This window comes from Cricetulus griseus, chromosome 2 (assembly GCF_003668045.3).
Source record: "Cricetulus griseus strain 17A/GY chromosome 2, alternate assembly CriGri-PICRH-1.0, whole genome shotgun sequence".
NCBI classification, from domain to species: Eukaryota; Metazoa; Chordata; class Mammalia; order Rodentia; family Cricetidae; genus Cricetulus; species Cricetulus griseus.
The window spans coordinates 414,193,624-414,216,614 of NC_048595.1; the positions used below are offsets into that span (position 1 = coordinate 414,193,624).

Sequence of the window (22,991 nt, forward strand, 5' to 3'; positions counted from 1 at the left end):
CATAGCAAAGTTGTATTTGAAAGACTTCAACCTTCTAAAGAAGACTGTGGAATCGATGTGTCCGTGATAGCCTTAAGTTTGAACATTTAGCTGACCTTCTGTTTTAAACATGGGTCTAATTTATTTGCTATTTCATTTTCCATACAATTCAGTCTATTTACAATACAGACTGTGTATTAAAATAAAATAAAATAAAAATCCAGGTACTTAAAGTAAAAAAAAAAAAAGCACATGCAAATTAGTAGTATACTAACTATATATAAAGGGGTGAAGACCAGATTCGCACTATGGCCTGTACCCTCCCTAAACTCAGATATAATGAAAAATCTCAAAACCTAATAGTTTTAAGTTTTATGTCTTTTCATCATTATCTTAGTTTTACAAAAACAGTACTTAGGCCAAACAAACAAATAAAACAACAAAAAATGCTGGGTGTGGTGGTGGCTCACACCTTTCTTTAATCCCAGGATTTGGGAGAGGCAGAGGCAGGAAGATCTCTTGAGTTTGAGGCCAGCCAGGGCTACACAGAGAAGAAACCCTGTCTTGGAAACAAACAAACAAAACTCATATGTGTGGTGCTAAAAGGCACTAAAGTTAGGTTGATTTATTAAGATTTGTTTTGTTACGTAATTAAAATATAAACAAAAGTTTGAACTAGTTATCAATTAGAACTCTAGTTATCAATTAGTAGGTTCTTTATGGTGAACGCTATTTCTTCTGGTGTGTATAGTGAATGCATTTGTACATTTTTAAGAGAGAGAGAGAGAGAGAGAGAGAGAGAGAGAGAGAGAGAGAGTGTGTGTGTGTGTGTGTGTGTGTGTGTGTGTGTGTGTGTGTAGGTAGGCAGGCCAGAGGTTGACATAGGGTGTCTTTGAGAAAAGATTTTGTTGGGTGCCAAGGAAATAATCACTTCTGTGGAAAACTCCTGGGCACACTCCCTAGAGATTATTTTCCCCCCCAAGACAGGGTTTCTCTGTAGCTTTGGAGACTGTCCTAGAACTAGCTCTTGTAGACTAGGCTGGTCTCGAACTCACAGAAATCTGCCTGTCTCTGCCTCCCGATTGCTGGGATTAAAGGCGTGCACCACCACCGCCTGGGTGAGATATTTTTTCAAGACATGGTTTCTCTGTATAACAGCCCTGGCTGTCCTGGAACTCACTCTGTAGACTGGGTGGCCTTGAACTCAGAGATCTGCTTGTCTTTGCCTATTGAGTGATGGGATTAAAGGTGTGCGCCCTCTCCACTGCTGCCAATGCCGCCGCCGCCACCGCCACCGCCACCACCACCACCACCACCACCACCACCACCACCACCACCACCACCTCCACCTCCACCACCACCACCACCTTGCTCCCTATAGATTTTGATTTGGTAGATTTAGAGTGGGGTGCAGGAATGTGCATTGGTCTGAAGAACCCTAAGAAACCTGGATTCAAATCTTAATATTACAGCAAGTAGCTGGCCACTCAGCAACAAGTCACTGTCTATTTCCTCCCTCCACCCCATGCCTACCATGTCTGGTTTTTCAAATGGGGAGAATGCCTATTCAACTGGTGGTAAATAAATGATACACAGATGTGAAGAACGGGTTATTAATGATTAAATTTGGGTCAGGTTTCTATAATCCCTCTGATGCTCTAATTGCTTTGTATTTACATATTAAAAGTGATACTCTTTTAGTGGTAAATGTCTCCCTTCTGGAGTCCTCCCATTAACACCTGCCTCTGTGTGTGCTCTGTGATGTCTTTCTTAGGACTTGTCTTCTCCCCCTCGCTCTGGCTCAGTCCCTTCAATTTGCTTATGGAGAGTTCTTTTATGATTCTGAAGAAACCCTAGTTTTGGGTCACAAATGGTCAAGGGCATTTACAAGATAAAAAGTAGCTGAGTTCTTGGGGCCAACAAGCTTTAGGGGAAATTTACCATGTAGTAGCAGTTTGAAGCTGAATATTGGCACATGCTCACTGTGTTTTCAGAGTTGGTGCCAACAGTTAAACATTCCCGAGGCTGAATCCTATGTTTTTTTCTTTATTCCAGTCTTAATTCTCTTATTGTTATCTAGTACTTTGGTTTGATTCTGTTTTTAAGATCTCTGAATTAGTAGTTACCGTGTGTTGCGTTACAGCAAATACCTTTTTCACAAGCTTACTGCTTGGTTGGCTCTGGTGTTTCTTAGACTTCATTTAGTTTCCTTCTTGTTTTTTTTTTGTTGTTGTTGTTGTTTTTGTTTTTTTTGTTTTGTTTTGTTTTCTTTTTTTTTTGTTTTTCCGAGACAGGGTTTCTCTGTGGCTTTGGACGCTGGTCTGGAACTCACAGAGATCCACCTGCCTCTGCCTCCCGAGTGCTGGAATTAAAGGCGTTTGCCACCAACACCGGGCTAAGTTTCCTTCTGTGTTATTTTCCTTAAAAAATAATTTTGTCAGAGATTGTCTTTGGTTGTTAGTCATCTTTGTCTGATTATCAGGGTTTCATCCTTTGTGTTGTGTGTGGGTGTGCATGTACCACAACAGATGTGTGGAGGTTAGAGAACAACTTGAGGGAGTGGGTTTTCTGCTTTCAGCATGTGGGCCCTAGGGATTGAACAGGTTGCCAGGCTTGGTGACAAATGCTTTACTTGCTGAGCCATCTTGTATCAAATTTAAATCTTTCTTTCTTTCTTTCTTTCTCTTTCTTTCTTTCTCTTTCTTTCTTCCTTCCTTTCTTTCTTTTCAAAAGATTTTATTTATTTATTATGTATACGACATTCTGCTTCCATGTATATCTGCACACCAGAAGAGGGCGCCAGATCTCATAAAGGATGGTTGTGAGCCACCATGTGGTTGCTGGGAATTGAACTCAGGATCTTTGGAAGAGCAGTCAGTGCTCTTAACTTCTGAGCTGTCTCTCCAGCCCAATTGTTTTCTTATTCCTTGGAGTTATCTCTGTCTTCAGCCCTTGCCCTCTGCTCTTGCTGACAGAGCTAGTCCTCTTTTTCCTCTTGTGTGGCTTTAAGGGTTTTCTGTTTGCCTTTGTTTGTTTTTTGTTTTTAATCTGCAAGAGTGTGTAGTTTCACCATGGCATGTCTAGATCCTGCTTCAGTTTCATCTGAAGACCATACATATCTTTCATCAGTTCTGGAAAACAATCATTATCCTTTTGAACATTATCTTCTTACTGATTTCTCTTTTTGAATTTACCTTTTGTACATGTTGTAATAAATGTCTCATTAGTTTGCCCCTCCATTTCTTAAGTTTTATTTGTATTTTTATTTCATGTGTTACCTTTTTAAGTAATTTATTTTACATCTCTCAGTTCACTAATTCATTCTTTCAGCCCCCCCTTCTTTTTTTGGTTTTTGGTGTTTGTTTTCAGACAGGAGCTTGCTTAATATATAGCCATTGTTGACCTAGAACTTGTTGTATTGCAGACCAGTCTGTCTTTAAACTCACAGAGATCCTCCTGCCTTAGCCTTCCAGGTGCTGGGATTAAACACTTGTGCTATCACCCCTAGCCTACAAATTTTTTAAAACTTTATTTAATGTTTAATGTTGGGTTTTCTTTTTACTTTTTGGGGGGTGGGGGTTTGAGATAGGGTTTCTCTATGTAGCCTTGGAGCCTGTCCTGGAACTTGCTCTGTAGAGCAGTGTGACCTTGAACTCACAGAGATCCACCTGCCTCTGCCTCCTGAGTGCTGGGATTAAAAGTGTGCAACACCATTGTTTTTATTTATGTATTTGAAATAGGATCAACTATAGAGCCTCACGAATGTTAGTGCTTTATTTATTGCTGAGCTATATGTCCAACCCCAGGAGTCCTTTTAAAATTGTTTATTATTATTATGTATATGAATTATGATACATATATGTAGGCACACACATGTCCTAGTTTGTGTGCCTGTGAAGATCCAAAGACAACTTTGTAGAGTTGATTCTTTACTTCCATCTTTATGTGGTTTCTCAGGTCATCAGGCTTTATTGGCAAGGATAGCTGTCTGCCCATACCTCTTCAGTTGAGGACTTTTACACTGTGGTTTTGCACATTAGCTTATTCGTTTGTTTACTTTTACATATTTAAGATGAAGAACTTCTATAAAGTGTAAAACTTAGTTTTTTCTTTTCCTCCTAAACTTTTTTTTTTTTTTTTAAATATGCTTTTGCTTTATACCTAGGTGACAAGACACGCCCACCTTCCTCAAGTCCCTCCAGCATTATCAGGCGCACTTCCTCCCTGGATACGCTTGCAGCTCCATACCTTGCTGGGCACTGGCCCCGAGAGAGTCGAGGGCAAGCCACGCCCTGCATGAGGGACAAAGCCACACAGGTAGGTTTTTCTTCCTTGTTGTACTCTGAAGCATTCAGTGCACATCAGAATCTCCTTGGAAGCAAATCAGCTGACAGGAAACCTGGCCTAGTGTGATGATCATCAGATCATCTGTTGAGTTTTGTTTCACCTTGGAATTCCCATCTCAAAAAGTTCTCAGAGGTAATTCCCATACAGATAGATAATTGTGGATGTACTTTTCCCCATTTATTACTTAGAAATTAGGCTAGAATTTCACAATATTTTTATGTCTGAACTTTGAACTTAAATTTGTAACAGTAGGATTACTCTGCATAGTATTTAACATTTTTGTGTCAAAAAAATCCATCATGTATTGGGAAATTATATTGCTGATATTCTTTTTTAATTTATTATTTGTTTGTGTGTGTGTGTCTGTCTGTCTGTCTGCACACTTATGCCTTAGAGTTCATATGGAAATGAGAGTACAACTTTGTGGAGTCAGAGTCAGTTCTCTTTCCACCTTTATATGAACTCTGGGAATAAAATGGAAGTTGTCAGCAATGTGCCTTTATTAAGCTTGTTCACTGCCCCCATTGCTGATTGATTTCATAAATGTAAACATATCAAAATGGAAGTCTGAAAGTGAAGTTTCATACTTTTACATTTATAAAACTGATTCATTAAAGGGATCTTAGAAAGTCATTCATAGAACAATTTATAAATTTGTAGTTAAAGAATTGAAGTCCAGTATTGTACAGGCATTTCATGATTGCATGCTAGTTAGGAGTTTCTTTTTATAGTATTAACTACCACATTGTAATTAATTAAGTGTTTGTATAATTCTGTATCCATGTTTTTCATACTTAATAGATAGTGACTTCTGGTAAGGTGAAGTTGTGTCTGCCTTACTGTTGCTGTTTTTTCAGGGTTGCACCTGACATAGTAAGTGCTGACAGAGCTTTGCAAAGCAGTGCATCAACAGCACAGTATTGCCTTCTTGTTAAAGGAAAATGAAAGACTTTAAAGACTTAATATTGTTGGGAATCAGCTAATTGGTGTCTCCATTGTGGATTTAAAGTTTACACCATTAGTAGTTGCTAATAATGCATCCCAGAATTTTTGAAGAGAATCATTTTGTTCAAAGTCAAGGACACACAGTTTGGGGTGGTTTAGAATTTCCATGTGGGTATCTAGGATTCCAGGTATTCCTGCAGAGTTTTGTTTTCTGGTAGGATACTCTTGAAGCCAAGTCCTTTCATTAGGTTATGGTTGGACTTTGGGGTTGGCTGCACTGAGGCTTCTACTCAGGGGCAACTAAAGGAAAGAAGTGAGTCTGTTCCTCAGAAAGCGGTCTTTTCTGAAATAGTTAAAAGGCTTCCATAGAACCCTTTATTTAAAATCTGTAACTGCTATACTTGGTGCAAAACAGTGAGGAAAATTAGTACAGTTTCCATTTGACATCACTTGTGTGTGTTTGGGTTTTCTTAAACCTCTCTCCTATCTCAGGGTCCATGGGCTAGGGTCTCCTGCAGTATTAGTAAGAACACACTATGCTATGAGCCTTTGTGAGCTTGCTGTATGGACACATTTCAGGAAGCCTTTTCATTAGCCGCTGGGGCTTGGATTAACCTGTAAACCTCATATTCTCAGTGCCCATAAATTAGGAATATTAAGAGTACAAGTATATAACTGTCAGTCTTGATTGTAAAATCTCTAAAAATAGTACAGTGATAGTAGAATACCTCACTTTAAAAACAAAAAACAAAAAAAAAAAGAGAGCCCCTCTTTTGTTATAGAGGCCCTTTGGAAGGGGAACTAAAAAAAAATTTTATAATCCCAGGCAGTAGTGGTGCATGCCTTTAATCCCAGCACTCAGGAGGCAGAGGCAGGCGGATCTCTGTGAGTTTGAAGGCAGCCTGGTCTAGAAAGTTAGTTCCAGGACTGAGGGAGCTCCAAAAAAAAATATATATATATATATATATATATTTTTTTTTTTTTCTTATTGGCAGATATTTCGTTAACTATTAGATCAATTATGTAGACCATTAGTAAAAATCTGTACTGCTTTAAAATTATGGGGCTAGAGAGATGGCTCAGCGGTTAAGAATATTGACTGTTCTTTCGGAAGACCCAGGTTCAACTCCCACCACCCATTTGGCAGCTCATAGCTGCCTGTAACTTAAGTTCCAGTGGATCTGATTCCCTCACTTGAGCATGCAGGTCTAACACCAATGCACATAAAAATAAAAAATAAAAATTATAATAAATATTAGGTTTTATTATAATAAGTTTTAAAGGGACTATAGAGAACTTAGTAAAGTGATTGTCACATAAGCTTAAGAACTTTAATTCATGTTCCACAGAACCTACTGAGCACAGCTTAGTATTGTATAGCAGCATGTATCTAATCTCAGTATAGATGGGGAGGCAGTGTCAGGAGCATCATTAGAGCTTGCTGACCATCCTGTCTACCTGAATCGTGAGCTCCAGCTTCAGTGAGATACATGGTCTCAAGTGGAGTGGCAGTGGCAAGCAGCAGAGTGGGCCCAAGGCCCACTATAGGACTAGGAGGAGAGGAGCTGCTGAAACATGATCAGAAGGTGGCTTTCCCAGCTGCACATTGCTTATGTGTTAGGTAGCACTGCCCAGTTACGCTCTCCAAGATCCATGTTGTCCACACATCTGTCTCCTGTATTCTCCTTGTCATTAGCCAAACTCAGGAAACCTCAAGAAATTGTGCAAGGACAAAAATACAAGCTCCTGGACCTGTGGCCCAAGAATATGAGAGCCATGCACCACCAGCTCACCAAACGCAAAGAGAAGCTGGCAGCCAAGAAGCAGCAGTTTAGGACATGGCTGAACATGCTTCCCAAGTATAGTAGTCAAGTCCTGAGGTATCTGCAACAGTAAACACAAAGCTGGCACATGCGTACGCACGCGGATGCATTCTGCACATGTAAACACACATACATCCCCCAAAACTTTAAAATTATAGTAAACTGTATAATCTATAAATTTTGTTACTATTTTTGACCATTCAATACAATTTTGTTGGCATTTTTTTTTTTTGCATTAAAAGAAAACCACTAATGAGAAACTACATCCTACATACCAGAGTCATTCAAAGAAGTTTTATTCCATTGGCTAGAACAGAATAGACAGCTTTGAACATATGTCCAGCCCCAGCCACTTCAGGCAGAGTATCTTACTTGGAGTGTTTTGTGTGTCACAGCTGCAAGGTGACTTAGAAGGTAACTAACAATGTGCCTAAGTTGCAGGTCCAGGGATTAAAAAGTACCTCATTGAACCTGAGAGGATGCTAGAGCATTGAAACAGACCATGGCTCTTACAGACAAGTAAAGTTGAGACTATAGAGGTAACTACATCCAAAAACTATGAAGACAGGCATGGGTATATTGTAGGAAGATGCCAGTATTCCCATGACTGTGGAAAACCTTTGAAGTCCTGGATAATAACAGATATGAACTCAACCCTGTTGGAAGTTTCCTGTGGGCTGGCTCTCTCTCTCTCTCTCTCTCTCTCTCTCTCTCTCTCTCTCTCTCTCTCTCTCTCTCTCTCTCTCTCTCTCTCAGTATATTCCTAGATACTTGTAAGTATGAAGTGCCCTAAGTACTCAAATGACAAATTCTTTGCCACAGTGAAAGTGCCTGCATGCCATTCAGTTCTAGTTGATGGAAGAAATCATGCACCAGTTTTGCACTATTTTTCTCATTTGTTGTTTCTTTATTAATTTCTACATAACTTCAAAGAGATGCTGTAAAGGATGGGACTGAATTTTTCTTCATAACCAGACAGAAATAGTATGCCCCAGTCTCCAAAATAAGTTATTGTTTTGTATGGCCTGGCTGTTCTGGAACTCTCTGTAGACCAGGATGGCCTCAAAACTCATCTCTTCTGCCTCTGCCTCCCAAATGCTGAAACTAAAGTTATGTACCACCATGCCCAGCTTAAAAATAAATTATTATTCTTACTTGCTGTCCTAAACCTTCTTTTAGGTTTTCAATAAAATTTCCTATGATGATGGGTTGCAAATGTCCAACATGAATTTTTCTGGCACCATTAGGTGAATTGAATTTAACCACAATCTTCTGGGGAAGAACAGGCAAAAGCTGACCTTTTAATCCATATTCTGAGCTATGTTCAGTTACACGGTGCAGCAGTGTACCTGTGTTAACAATTTCTGTTTATTTTGAGGTTTAGAGTCCTAAAAGCAGCACTGCTTGCACACACCACTGTATCACGTTTAAGCTTCTCAGCCAGTCTCTTGACTCATTGTTGTCTTCTGATAAATAGTTAAAAGAAAACTGAAAATTTGCTACTACTTTGTTTTGAAACTGGAACTACAGATATTGATCAAGCATTTTCTGGTGGAAGAGCTAATACACTAAGAAGCAGACAGGTGGTAATCACCAGTTGCTGCATTCCATGCTGGCCCAACCTCCCCCTCACATGTCCTGCCTCCATGCCAGTTTAAAGCTTACAGATATCTATTTCTGGGCTAGCATGACTGTTCAGTGGATAAAGGTGCCTGGCACCAGAGCCTAATGGCTTGAATTCAATCTCCCAGACCCTCGTGGAAGGGGAGAACCAGCTCCTACAGATTGTCTTCTGATCTCCACACAGCTCTGTGACACTCTCATACATATCCACACTTACTAACATACACTTTATATAAATAAATGTAATAAAATTTAATACATATCTGTTCCTGTAATTCATCTTTTTTCAAAACAGAGAAAACAAATTCATAAGGGATATGTAACTTCTCTGAGATGTCACATTTTATAACTGATGTAGGATTTAGGCTTGGTGTTTAATATCAACATGTATTCACTGAACCCTGTGAATTTTGCTGCATAGTTACGCTATATTTTAATATTTAAAGGTTTTTATACTGAACATCATTAATTTTGTTTTTGTTTAGTGTGAATATTTTATGCTCTGTGGTTTCATTGTAGGTTTGCCTTTGTGATGGGTATTTTTGTGGTTTTGGGGGTTTTGTTTTCAAGACAAGGTGTTACTAGTATCCTTGGCTGACCTACAACTCCCTGCATAGATCAGACTGGCCTCAAGCTCAGAGAATGCTCCTTTTGTGTGCCACTATGCCTAGTGTTACAGCTATTTTGACAATTGACATAGATCCTGTAGACCCTTTGTGAGAGAGAGCATAAACACATCAGGGTCAGTTGGAGGCCCCCAATGGGAAGTGGAATTTAGAGTGACATGGTGGTCACTGTGTGAACTGAATCTTGAGATTCAGTGTTTAGGGTCCATGTCAGACTGGAGTTCTCTTCAGTGTAGGGAGCTAGGCCTGGGCAGATGACTAGTTAGGATTACAATTTCTTGATTTTGGAAAACCTTTCATTTTTATTTCCATCTAAAAGTTGACCATTTTATAGTTAGTGTAAGTAGTATGTTAAGAATACCCATATTGCCAAACTGAAGTAATTTTGAAAACACTATTGTTTTGAATAGATCATATATTTATATAGAAAAAAAATTCAAGAGGTACAGAAGAGTACACTGCAGTCTTTTCCCAACAAGGGGCCACTAATAATCAGTTAGTTTGTTTGTTTGTTCCTTCCTTCCTTCCTTCCTTCCTTTCTTTCTTTCTTTCTTTCTTTCTTTCTTTCTTTCTTTCTTTCTTTCTTTCTTTCTTTTGTTTTTCGAGACAGGGTTTCTCTGTGTAGCTTTGGAGCCTATCCTGGCACTCGCTCTGGAGACCAGGCTGGCCTCGAACTCACAGAAATCCGCCTTTCTCTGCCTCCCGAGTGCTGGGAATAAAAGTGAGCGCCACCAGTGCCCAGCTTAATCAGTTTCTTTTGATGCCACGAATATTTTTCAAAAGCAAAATATAACAGAAAGCCATGGGACACTCATCAAAGGATGGGTTCTAACTCCCTGTGTAGCTAAAGATGACCTTGAGCTTCTAATCTGCCAACCGTTACCTCCTGAGGTTTGAATGGACCACCAGTCTGATATATGCAGTGTTGGAAAGGCACAAACTCAAGGCCTTGGGCATGCTAGGCAAGCACTCTACCAGCTGAGCTACACCTATGCCCAATCCTGTGTATATTCTTACAGAGACAGTTTATTTAACATGTGCATTTTCTGTAACAATTCCAGGTAGTGGACAGTTTCCATACACACCACATTAAGTCTTGCATTTTAAAAAAAAGTATAATTAACGAGTATGTATGTATGTATGTATGTATGTATGTATGTCATATTCTCATATTCATTTTTTTCAATAGCTGAATAGGATTCTGTTGAAAATGTGGAGCCAAGCCTAAATAAATATAGTTTGTATCTTAGGGTTTTCATTACTGTGAAAAGACACCATGACCATAGCAACTCTTACAAAGGAAACATTTAATTGGTATGGCCTCCTTAGTGTTTCAGAGGTTCAATCCATTATCATCATGGTTGGGGAGCATGATGGCAGGCAGACAGATGTAATGAAGTAGTTGAGAGTTCTACATCTTTGCAGGCAACAGGAAGTCAACTGAGACACACTGGGCAGTATGCTGAGGAGAGGGAACTTTAAAGCCCACCCCCACAGTGAAACATTTCCTCCAATAAAGTCCCACTTACCCATAGTGCCTCTTACTTTGGGACCATTTTCTTTCAAACCATCAGTTTATATCAGTCAGGTCTTTTACTTGAGAACGGTGCTATAAGGAATGTTGTAAACGCCTTGCTTTGTAAAGGTGTGCATTTGAGGGACAGGGAGATAAATAGCTCAGTAGGTAATGTGCTTGCTATGCAAATGTGAGGACCTGAGTTTGAGCTCCAGAACCAAGGTCAAAAAGGTGGCAGTGGCGAACACGCCTTAATTCTACCAGGGGGAGTCAGACAGAGGCAAGCAGATCTGTGAGTTTGAGGCCAGCCTGGTCTACATAGTGAATTTCAGGACAGCTAGGACTACACAGAGAAATTCCGTCTCAAAAAACTGGAGGAAAAAAAAGAAAAAGAAAAAGGACAGAAAAGAAAAGAAGCTGGTAGTGGTGTCACATGCTTGTAATACCAGTGCTGAGGGGACAGAGACAGGCAGATCCCTGGGCTTGCTGGCTAGCCAGCATTGCCTGTTTGGTGAGTCTCAAGGCAGTAAGAATATCTCGAAAAATAAGATAAAATGCTCCTGAGGAAGTTTTAGTTAGGCTGTCCTCTCTCTTCCACATGAACATGTATGTGCATACACATGCACAGAGCTGAACACTTTACATGTCTGCTGTTAGACCCCCGGAAATCTCAGGTATCCAGGGTCCCAGGCCACGTTCTTGGTCACCCCAATCACCAGGCGGATTCGAGAGCTTGCTGCAAACTGCACGAGGCTTTATTGTAATTTAACAAGCTAATCCCATGTTAGCGCGGGTCTTTCACCCACCCGCCATGGCGCCATGGCGGATGGCTAGAAAAGACAGCTCGTAGGGCCTCCCAAGAGATCTTACAGGACAGCGTAAGGGGAGTGTCTAGGGGTACGCACAGGCTCACGATTGGTGTGCTTCCAGGCTTGGAGGGCTTGCCCTGTGTTGATTGGTCAACTGGTTGTTATGGCCCATAGGCCCTCCCAGGGTGGTTGCTATGCTTTGTGCGTCATTGCTGTCATTGCTGTGTGCTTGTCCGTAAAGCACACCCAGGGTCGTAAAGCACAGCGCCACCAGCTAACTTCTGATTGGTTCCTTGTCACGAGGCAGGCATTTGACTTTCTAGTGCATGGGACAAGGTCATAGAAGCACTTGTTCGGCCGTTATGGCTGCCAAAAGGGAAGCTGGTCCCTTCACTGCAGGGTCAGTTACCAGAAGAGGGGTTGAATTGTCAAGCTGTATGTGACTTAAAACTGACACCGGTTGACAAAGTCTCAAAAGACTGTCCTAATTTATACCTTCACTGACAATGTGGGAATGTTTATGTTACCAAGTTTTTCCCAGTCATAGTTCACTTGATTTCTCATATTATTCACGAGGTTGAGCATATTTTCTTTCCTTTTCTTTTCTTTTCTTTTTTTTTTTTTTTTTGAGACAGGGTTTCTCTGGCACTTGCTCTGTAGACCAGGCTGGCCTCAAACTCACAGAGATCCGCCTGCCTCTGCCTCCAGAGTGCTGGGATTAAAGGTGTGCACCACCACTACCCAGCTAAGCATATTTTCTTGTGTCAAGAATTTACTTGGCATTTATATTTTCTGAAACTTAAACTCCAAATTTGTTGTAACCATTAAAAATTGATGTTTTTGAGGCTGTTCTCTACACATACTTTATGCATGAGTAAACATAGTATCAATATAAGTTTATTTCTAAGCTTTCTGCTTCCTAGCCTTGAGAACCTAGGTACCCTCTATAAACATCTGATTGTCATAGTTTCTTTATCTTCAAATTTTATGGACTGCTTAACAGTGCCTAGTACATAAAAGCACAGGATTTTTTTTTTTTTCCTTGAGATGGGTCTCTATGTAGTTCTGTCTTTTGTGGAATTAACTCACTTTGTAGACCATAGAGAACTCACAGAGATCCACCTGCCTCTGTGCTGAGAGGTGTGTACCATACCCAGCCTAAGAATAGGAATATTAACTACTGTTACTATGCCTCTATACTCTGCTCTATTAACAGTGTACTTACAGATTTGTAAAGGTAAGACCGACCTTGTTAGTATTGGAAACAAAAGAGAGGTTAAAATATTTTTTATAATTAACTAGTGGTAAGAGACTTTTGGGTAGTTTGTGGTATTTAAAATATGCTGGAGACATGGCTCGGTGCTTAAGAGCACTGTTCTTACGCCCACATGGTGACTCACAATCATCCATAAGCACACACAAGGTACATATACATACACACAGGCAAGACACTGACACGAGTAAAATAATAAAATCTTCAAATATTAAATATGTTCTAATAATACTTATAATTTTTATGTAGCATACAGTATTTAATAGAAAAAAATCTGATGTAATATTCCTAAATATTTTTGTTAAAATAACTTTTTTTTTCTCCTCTACAATAGACTGAGAGTGCGTGGGCTGAAGAATATGCTGAAAAGAAGAAAGGATCTCATAAGCGCTCATCATCCTGGGGAAGCACAGAACAGCTTAAAGAGGTCAGAAAACCGTGGAAGCAGAAATTTGGCTTTTCCAATTGGCTAGCTGCTTAAAGTTGTGGACTGCAAAGATTTGTCATTTTCCTAGTATAGGGAAGGTATATATGGGTGTATGCCCTTGTGTAGAGGGTATGTGTGCCTGTGCATTAACATATGGAGACCAGAGGTCCATGTCAGGTGTTGGCTACTTTTCACTCTGACTGAACCGCTCACTGTTGCAGTTGTCCCGATTGGCCAGTGAGCCTCATCTGTTTTTCTTACACCTCCTATTAATCCCATAGGAAGAGAGTCTTTGGTCAAATTAAGCCAGCTTTATTTCCCCAAAGCAGGGTTTGAAAATACAACACTGAACATAGGAAAAAGTGGGGATTATATAGTCCCTCAAAACTGCAAGGCCTAGGGGATTTTCAAGGGTTGGGAATTCTAGAGGAATTTCAAAATTGTATATTCAAGGGGTGAGTATAGGGTGGGGAGAATGTCAAATTACAGAAACAGGTTAACACACAGTCACTTTGAATTTTGCAGCAAACAGAAATGAACTTGTTCTGACCTTATAACAAAATGGTTTCCATCCTTAGGTTAGAGCCTGGCTAGTCCTTCATTCCCCCCTTTTCTTATGTATCCCTTTCAAATCCTTGATAGGGAGTGATCATTTTTATCTGTTGTATGAGCTGATAATGCCAGCAGACGGCAAGTATTTGAGCATTTTCTATTTGATGAGAGACAAAATTTGCATTGTGACTAGCTTTTCTCTATTTATGTCTGATTGGTTAGCATAGAAAATACAAATTTCTCTTAAAACCACCTCTTTGTTTTATATAGATCAGGTTGAGTGCCTTATCATATTGTAGAACTAGTTTAGCTAATGATATACCTGTTGATAGATCTTGGTCTGTTTGGTTTCAACAGGTACCTTTCTGATCATGAAGAAGCCAGGTACGCCAATAGCCATTTTGTTCAGTTTGTCAGGGAGTTTTCTTTGGATTGAACATTCCAGCCTTTGTTGAGGACAAGGGGCTTCCTGCTGAAATGAGGATGTCATTATCAGGCCCAGGGAGACTGGAATATTAATCAAAGGCCGGGAGGGGATTCGGGCAATTAGGTATTCATCAGAGGGATCTAGTTTGTTGACCCAGCAGAAAAGACAGGGAGCAATCATGTTGGTTGGACTGGTCCACATCAGTTTTCAGCCAGTCTAAAGCTTTCTGGTTTTGTGGACTACTTGGAGCTGGTGTGGTGTAAATCACCCTTGGAGCAGTTTGCAGTCCCCAGCTGATCTCTGAATGGTGTCTACCAGCCAGGTGGAACCCCACCAAGACACATAACAGACTAGGGACAGATGTTAAAGAACTTAGGGAGACTTTTATATTTGGCCCATAGTCCTGGTGGTTGAGGGAGGGGAGGAGTCCCAAGACCATGAAAGAGAGAGGAGGAGCAGGCAGGTGGAGAAACTGTTGATTGACAGGTTTACTTATGATACATTAGTATTAGCATTGTTTGTAGTCTGTACTAAAATCCTCATTGTAGAAAAAGCAGCTAACAGGTGCTTATAAAAACAGCTGGAGTAGACTCATGTGATTAAATCATAGCAAAAGCTATGGCTTTGGGTTAAAAAGCATGAATATTCTTTCTTGTCCAGAGGGCTGAATATAGATTGGACAGATGTTTTTTAGCATGATGAGAAACATCTTCAAATCTATATTTAGAAGACAACCAAAGGAAATTTAAAATCTTGAGATTGTGACTGATAATAATAGTCAGTGCTTTACCATCTTACCAGAACTCTGTTGATCAATGTTAACGCTGAACCTTAGAAATTTTAGTATAATGATAATCTAGAGTAACTTGTATTTATATCCTAAATTGTTTTCTTAGATTTTTGTAATCTATTTAAACGTTTTTTTATATCCTTAGATCTTTAATAACTTGTATTTTTTTTTAGAATATTTTCTTAGGCTCTCAGAACTTATATACATTTAAAATCTTTTTTAATCAGTTATTTACCATGAGACATAAGTAGTTGATTATTGAGAGCAGTCATTGCAAAGCAAATTCCTTTAAATAAGTATAAGTTGTTGGGCCTTGGTGGCGCATAATTTTAATTCCAGCACCTAGGAAGCAGAGGCAAACAGATCTCTTGAGTTCGAGGCCAACCTGAGTTTGAGTCTTACAGAGCAAGTTCCAAGATAGCCAAGGCTACACAGAGAAACCCTGTTTTAATGAAAACAAATAAGAAATTATAGAGACTTACTGGCTGCCTAGATGATTACCCCAATAGGCTTTAGGAGTAGTGTTGTTGGGGGCAAAGGTCAGTTTTTTACTGTTACACAGGACAGCGTAGGCCTTAAGGCTGCCAGACTGAGAGATTTTCCTGTGGAGAAGGAACTTGGGACAATTGACTCCACTTCGACTTAGGCATTGTAGGGCAGTCAACCCAACAGTATTCACAGTTTGTGCAGTGCCTTGGCTGCAGGCAAGGCACAGGGCAGTTTTTCCCAGTGGTAAGTGCCATCACAATCCAGGTCTGTGCCCATTGTCTTCTTTGGAGACATTGTTGCTGCTAACAGCTGTTATCTCTGTCCATCATAGGAACTTTTTAAATTAAACATTTTAAATGCCATATTAAGCAGATCTCTGAAAAGTTTTGAGGGCCATCTATTCAGTATACCTGATTTAAGTAAACTTTGTTTTTGGGTATTTGCTTAGGCTTAACCCTGAAAAAACATAATAGGAGGCTAAAACAAAGCTTATTCCTGTAAATAAATTCCATTTGTACCCAGCATGACTACAAGCATGTTTTGAACATATTAGAGAATTTGGTCATTTATAAAGGTGACTGTTAACCCATGTTTTAATTACTTTTTAGCGGTATATATATAACAAGTTAGTAGCTTTTATAAGATTGGGATTCAAACTTAGTTTTAGATTGATTAGCATTTTAATTTAATATTAGCCCTTAGAAACATTGAACTTTTAGGGGTTTTAGACATGGTGTGCTGTAGGCCCAGCAGAATTTGAGGAAATAGTAACCATTGATGCTCCATCTATGTCTAGCAGTAAGAACCAGTCCTTAGCTTTTGCATAGTTTTCCTCCAATAACCAGCACCTACACACATCCAAGTATCTTGGATTTCATGCTGTCATGTAGTTTTTGTAGAGCCAGCAGCAGGCTTGCACACATTACCAAAGTCAGCGTCTTTGTTTCAAGGCAAGACAGACCATAAGATGCCGTCTTTGCTCTAGATATCCCTGTGGGACTAGCACTTCTGAAATCCCCATTCTTCTTTTTACTTTTTGTCCTTTCTCCATCTTCTTCCTACTGTTGTACTTTGGAGCCCTTTTTAGCCATTTTCATCTAGAACCTTAGTTTAGGAGCCTGCTTCTATGACGACCTTTTAAGATATCCACTGGCTCTTCAGTTGATGAAAGTCACATTCAGATTTGTAGATCTCTAAGGCTAGCAAGAAATCATTTCATGTAACATTCTGGCAATGTCTGGCAGCAAAAGTCCTTTTGGCGGGGGAGGGGGCACTTGAAAATAACAAAGGAAAAAGTAACCCTTGGGTGGAGGGAGAAGCTTCCTGGGCACAGTGACAGAGTTTACTTGGCCTGTGTGCTTTACCAGAAAGAAACTGAAGGTTTTGTGGCTCTAACTCTTTACCTTTTTTTTTTTTTTTTTAAATCTTTTATCTACAGTAACATAGATTTTTGCTATCTTTGTCTGTTCAGGACCCCGCTGTATCCTATCCCATAACATTAAACCTCTGCTGCTTCTTCTAAGTTACGTATTAATCAGAAGATACAACAGGGATGCTGGTCCCTGCTAGTGAGTGTCAGGTTGACATCAAGATCTGACCAGAGATGCAAGCAGCCCTAAGCCAGGGGGTGCCTGAGCTAGTTTTCCCCCACGAGACAGTTTCTTTTATCTCTTCTCTTGGTTCTGCTTTTGGCAGCATTTTTGTCTTGACTTTTTAAAAATGATTTTTTTTTTAAGACTTAGTTCTCTAAAGTGTAAACTAGAATTGACAAAATTATTAGAAGATTTTTTTTGCATATATTAAATGACAACATCTTTGGTTTGATAAATGCAGATGCAATGAATTTGAGGACATTTAAGGATAAGCACTTGGTTTAGTCCATGACATTTGAGATAAAGTTGAAACCCAGAAGACCTATTAGTTTCTATTTTAGAGAAGGTGTGGTTATATACCATTATCCAAGTTATTATATACATAGTATGTTATAGCAAATTAAAATTACCCATGTATAGATTTTAAATTATCAACCCTTGTTAAATAAGTTTTAAGTTAACTATTTGTTATAGACTTTATAAATCTTTAACCATACCTAATAAATGTATAAATCTTTTTTTAAATATTTATTTATTACATACACAATATTTTGCCTGCATTATTCCTGCATGCTAGAAGAGGGCAGCAGATTTCATTATAGATGGCTGTGAGCCACCATGTGGTTGTTGGGAATTGAACTCAGGACCTCTGGAAGAGCAGTCAATGCTCTTAACCTCTGAGCAATCTCTCCAGCCCCTAAATTTACAAATCTTAAGGTACAGAAAGTTCATATAATAATTTTATAAATCTTGAGATAAAATTTGTATTTTAGCAAAAGTCTTAGAAAGTCAAGTGAAACCAGCAGTCTTTTTCTTTTTGGCTGCTTTGTTTTGCTCTCTTTCTTGGCATAACATCAAGTGGCTCAACTGTCTTAGGACAGACAGGAAACTTTTAAAAAAGAAGCAGGAGCCATAACCCAATTCCATAGCTAGCTTTTCATTAAGCAGAATAGCATAAAACAATATTCCAACAGTATCATATCTAAGAGACATCTGAATCCCTGCTAAATTGAATTCAGTTGACCAGGGGGAAGGACCAGAGCAATCTCAGAACAAAGAACACAGCCATGGCAAGTGGCCAAAGCTGCAGTAGCACGCTCACTCTCCCCTTTCGGGGTCACATTGGCTTATGTACAACTGGGGACTAGGAATCAGGAAGGAAGGCAATGGAGGAGGCTCCATTTTCCAGGAGTTTATAGGGGAATTGCCAGTGGCCACCCCTGCTTGTCCGTCCATGTCCAGCTGCCTGCTCAGGCCATCTAGTCCTTGCTGTCTGACTGTAAGATATAAATATTTTAACAGGAAATATGAATGTTTTAACCCGATGATGCAAGACTTGTATTAAATAGAATCTGTATGTACCTAGAAATATATATAGACATCATATTTATAAAATTAATGTTTAAGAACCTGACATTTTCCTGCATATGATAGTGCTTTTGAGATTTAGTAACTCTTCATAACCAGTTCTTTTTTTCTTTCTTCTTTTATTTTGTTTTGTTTTCTGAAACGGGTTTCTCTGTAGCTTTGGAGCCTGTCATGGAACTCTTTAGACCAGGCTGGCCTGTAACTAATAGAGATCCGCCTGCCTCTGCCTCCTGAGTGCTGGGATTAAAGGTGTGTGCCACCACTGCCCAGCTTCAACATAACCAACTTAAATATAGATGGCTCTGTGATTTAATTATTGTTTTCTGTGTCTTTAATTAATGGCATTGCCTTTTACCCATAATAGAAGTAAATGAGAAAAATGCATTCAAAGGATAATAATGAGATAGCCATTGAAACTGTATTTGTAGCCAGGCATGTTGGCACACACATGGAAGGAATCCCAGCACTTGGGAGGAGGAAGCAGGAGGATCAAGACTTGAAGGCTAGCCTTGGTATGGTGGTTTGAATGAGGTGTCTCCCATAATCTCATCATGCCTTTGAATACTTTGTCTCCAGTTGGTGACACTGATGGGGGGTAGGTTTAGGAGCTGTGGCCTTGCTGGAGAACCCATGTCTTTGGGAATGGGCTTTGAGGCTTCAGAGTCATGTCATTCTACTTTGCTCTTTGCTTCATGCTTGTAATAAATGATGTAAGCTTTCAGCTCTTGTTCCTGTCACTGCTCTGCTCTATTATCATGGGCCCTTATCTCTCTAGAACTGCAAACTCAAACTCCTTCTTCTATATTGCCTTGGCCATGATATTTTATCACAGCAATACAAAAGTAGTTAATACATTTGGGTAATGAGATCCTGGCTGAGAAAACAGCAAATTGTATCCGTTATGTAAAGATTTTATATTAAGTGTATTACATGGCTTGGTTTTCTTCTCGTTTCCTTCCTGTTGCTCTGATAAACACTTTGACCAAAACCAACTTGATTTAAAAAAAAAAAAATGTTTTCTGGGCTTAAGGAGAGAGGGAGGGAGGGAGGATGGGAGGATGAATATAGACAAAGAAACAGGCTGATCATATTTCATCAAAACATAGAAAGCAGAAAGTGTAGTAAGCCTATAAAAGCTCAAAGCCTGCCCCCAGTGATAGACTTCCTCCAAGAAGGCTCACCTCCAAAAGGTTCCCTTCCTTATCAAACAGCACCACCTACTGGGACCAAACACATGAGCCTGTGGAGGAGGATAGTTCTTATTAAAACTAGCACACTTGGCTTGATTTGTAAATATCAGTTAATTTTTGTATTTGTAAAAATGTTGAAGCTCATTAGGTGATGGAGGTGTATTCCTTTAGTCCCGAAGTCAGGGGGCAGAAGCAGGTAGATCTCTATGAATTTGAGGCCAATCTGGTCTATAGAACAAGTTCCAGGACAACCAGGGCTGTTACACAGAAAAATTCTATCTCAAAAAACAAAACAAAAAATTTTGAAGCTCAATAAAGTAATCTGAATAAAAAATTGATTAATGGTAAAGGCAACAAGAGAATAAGTTATTTCTAACCACAATTTAAATGCTGAAAACTTTTTGGTACTTGAGAAGATTCAAGATTAAGGATAACGTTGAATATATTTCTGTTTCTCTTTAAAGGAAATCTATACATGCGCATGTGATTTATATATATATATAAAACTATTGCTCAATTAGATTTTGTAACATGGTTTATAATTTCAGAGTATTAAGGGTGAATTTTAGTGGTTCTTAATTAAGCAAGAATATGTTTATTCAGTGTGGGAAACACCCTGGTTCTGTTTTTCCTCTTTCAGATTGCAAAATTACGACAGCAATTGCAGAGAAGCAAACATAGCAGTCGTCATCATCGAGATAAAGAAAGACAGTCTCCATTCCATGGCAACCATGCAGCTATTAACCAGAGCCAGGTAAGAAAAGAAATTTCTTTTCTTGTAGGTGCTTTCTAATTTTTTTTAGGGTAAGATGTCCAAAACCATGTTTGAAACAATGGTTTAAGTCCTAAATCACAACCTTCTTTCCAAACATCCCCCAGATTTACAAAATGGTATCATCATGTAGGTATATACCCAATTACACATTTTTTTAAAAAAAGTGTCTTTATTTGTTTACTTTGGAACTTTTTTTTTCTACCCCAGATAGAGGGTCTCTTTACATAGCTCCAGCTGGCTTGGAACTCCTAGAAATCACTTGGCTTTGCCTCCCAGGTGCTGGGATTAAAGGTGTGTGCCATGCCCAGCTCCAGTTACACATTCTGATTTAACCCATTTTGCTGAAGCAGGATGCTCACAGAGGCATAGCATTGGCCTTTTTAAGTTTCAGTTACATCATCTGAAAATTGGGAATAATAATTCCTTGTCTCAGTGTCTTCTGGGAGGGAAAACTAACTGCTTTGATCCTATGGAGGGGTAAGTGGCTCACCCATAGAGCTTTTCTCTGTCAGGATTCACATAGCTAGATAGAGTTCTTGGTATGAAGAGAGCAGGCTTATGTCATCCTGTGGTTGAATCTCTCAAATCTCCAAAGCAATGTTTTGGGAATATAGGAGCCTATATTCAGTTTTCTGTCAGAACAGTAGGATAGTGACTCTGGAGGGTGGAAGGAAACTAGAAGGCTAGTTCTGTGACCCTAAAACATTTACTGTTTTATAGAAAAAAAGGCTTTCTGTTTTGAGTTGATAAAAATCTCATGATTGTTAATATGCATAGGTTTTATGCAATAGAAAATAAGAGTAAAGAAATATTTTTAAAAATAATTTTGAGCTTTGTAAGTTTGTAGTTTGGTTTTAGTTTCTAGTAGCTTTTCTCCATGTTTAAGATTGTATTTAAAAAATATGATCGAGGGAAGTGTGGCTTAAGAGAGTGCACTGCTCTTGCAGAGGAACACCCAACTTGTAACTCCAGCTCTGGGGAATCCAATTCTTAAGAGTCTTCCTAGGCATCTATACTCACATGCATGTACTTGTACACAGACACACACATACACAATAATTAAATATAAAATAAATCTTAAAAAATAGAAATTTTATCTGAGTATACTGACAGAAGTCTGTAATCTCAGTCTTTGGGAGGCCAAGATACAGTTAATATGTAGCAAGAGAGACCCTGTCTCCAAAAAAAAAACCAGGCTGGCCTTGAACTCACAGAGATCCTCCTGCCTCTTCCTCCTTAGTGCTGGGACCAAAGGATACACCACTATCGCCCAGTTAAAAGTTGAATTTTCTTAATAAAAATTAATAAGGGCTCAAAGTACAGCATGTTCCAAGACCTGACTATTCTGAGTTCAGTTCCAGAACCCATGTGGTAGAAGAAGACAATTGATTCTCCATAAATTTTTCTCTGATTTTCACTCATGAGTGGTGTGGATGGACACACACACACACACACACACACACACACACACACACACACACACACACTTAAAAAAGAAAAAGAATGAGTTTGTTAGTGCACACCTTTAATTCCAGCCCTTGGGGCAAGAGGATATCTGAGTTGGTAAGACAGCCAGGCCATCTAGGGAATTCAGACTACCCAGGATTACGTAGTAAGACCTTGTCTCAAAACACCACACTCACACCCCCAAAAGAAAATTTATCTAGCTTGAATCTTTATACTTGACAAATAAAATACCTGTTTGACTTGTCTTGTGTATTAGCCAACCCCAAATCAGACACAAGATCTTGATGGTCATATTGGTATTTAATTGAAACTCTCAGACTATAAGCATATTAAGTTACTGGTATGGTGTTGATTATGTCTTTAGTGGAAAAAAAAGGACATTATTGAGGTCATTCAAACATTTGAACAGTTTATTAAGTACTTACCCTCTGATGGCATTGTAATACTCATTAGGAAAAGTGACAATAAAGAAGTAATCTCATATCTCCACCAGATCTTATTTTTGAGGGATGTAGGTAAATAGTTAATTATAATACTGTACAATGAGTATGTTGATAAGAAGAGGGCACCATGCTAGGGGTGAGCCATTCAGAAAGGCTTCTCAGAAACTGTTGTCTGGTTGATCCCTGAAATATGTATAGTTAGCTCATCTTCTAGAGGTAGAGAAAGTCATGGCCATAGTAGGGATGGTACTAAAAAATTAGGAGAGGTAAACAGCAGGAAGGCCTGAAAGTCTTCACAGATTAGTTATTAGCATAGTGACTTAATCCTAGTTATACCAAAGAACATTTTTTTTAATTTATTTTTTACATTCCAATCCCAGTTCCTCCTCTTCTCCTCCGAACATTTTTTTTTTAAGTTGGAAATCTCATGATCTCAGATGTATTTTATAATGGTATTATAGGCTTAGAATATGTGATGAGTTTAGTAGAAGACAAGTATACAAATTGGAAAGTCATTCAAAGAATAAGTA

The 22,991-nt window shown here is 39.1% G+C and overlaps 1 protein-coding gene across 1 annotated transcript in view; it reads left to right on the forward strand.

Annotated features, from left to right (window-relative positions):
- Fam117b (family with sequence similarity 117 member B) overlaps window positions 1-22,991 on the forward strand; it is an 84,481-nt gene that overhangs the window by 34,478 nt on the left and 27,012 nt on the right. The window contains 3 exon segments of the mRNA XM_027396999.2: window positions 4,145-4,296; window positions 13,276-13,368; window positions 20,417-20,530. Of these exon segments, the coding sequence (XP_027252800.1) occupies window positions 4,145-4,296; window positions 13,276-13,368; window positions 20,417-20,530 (359 nt within the window).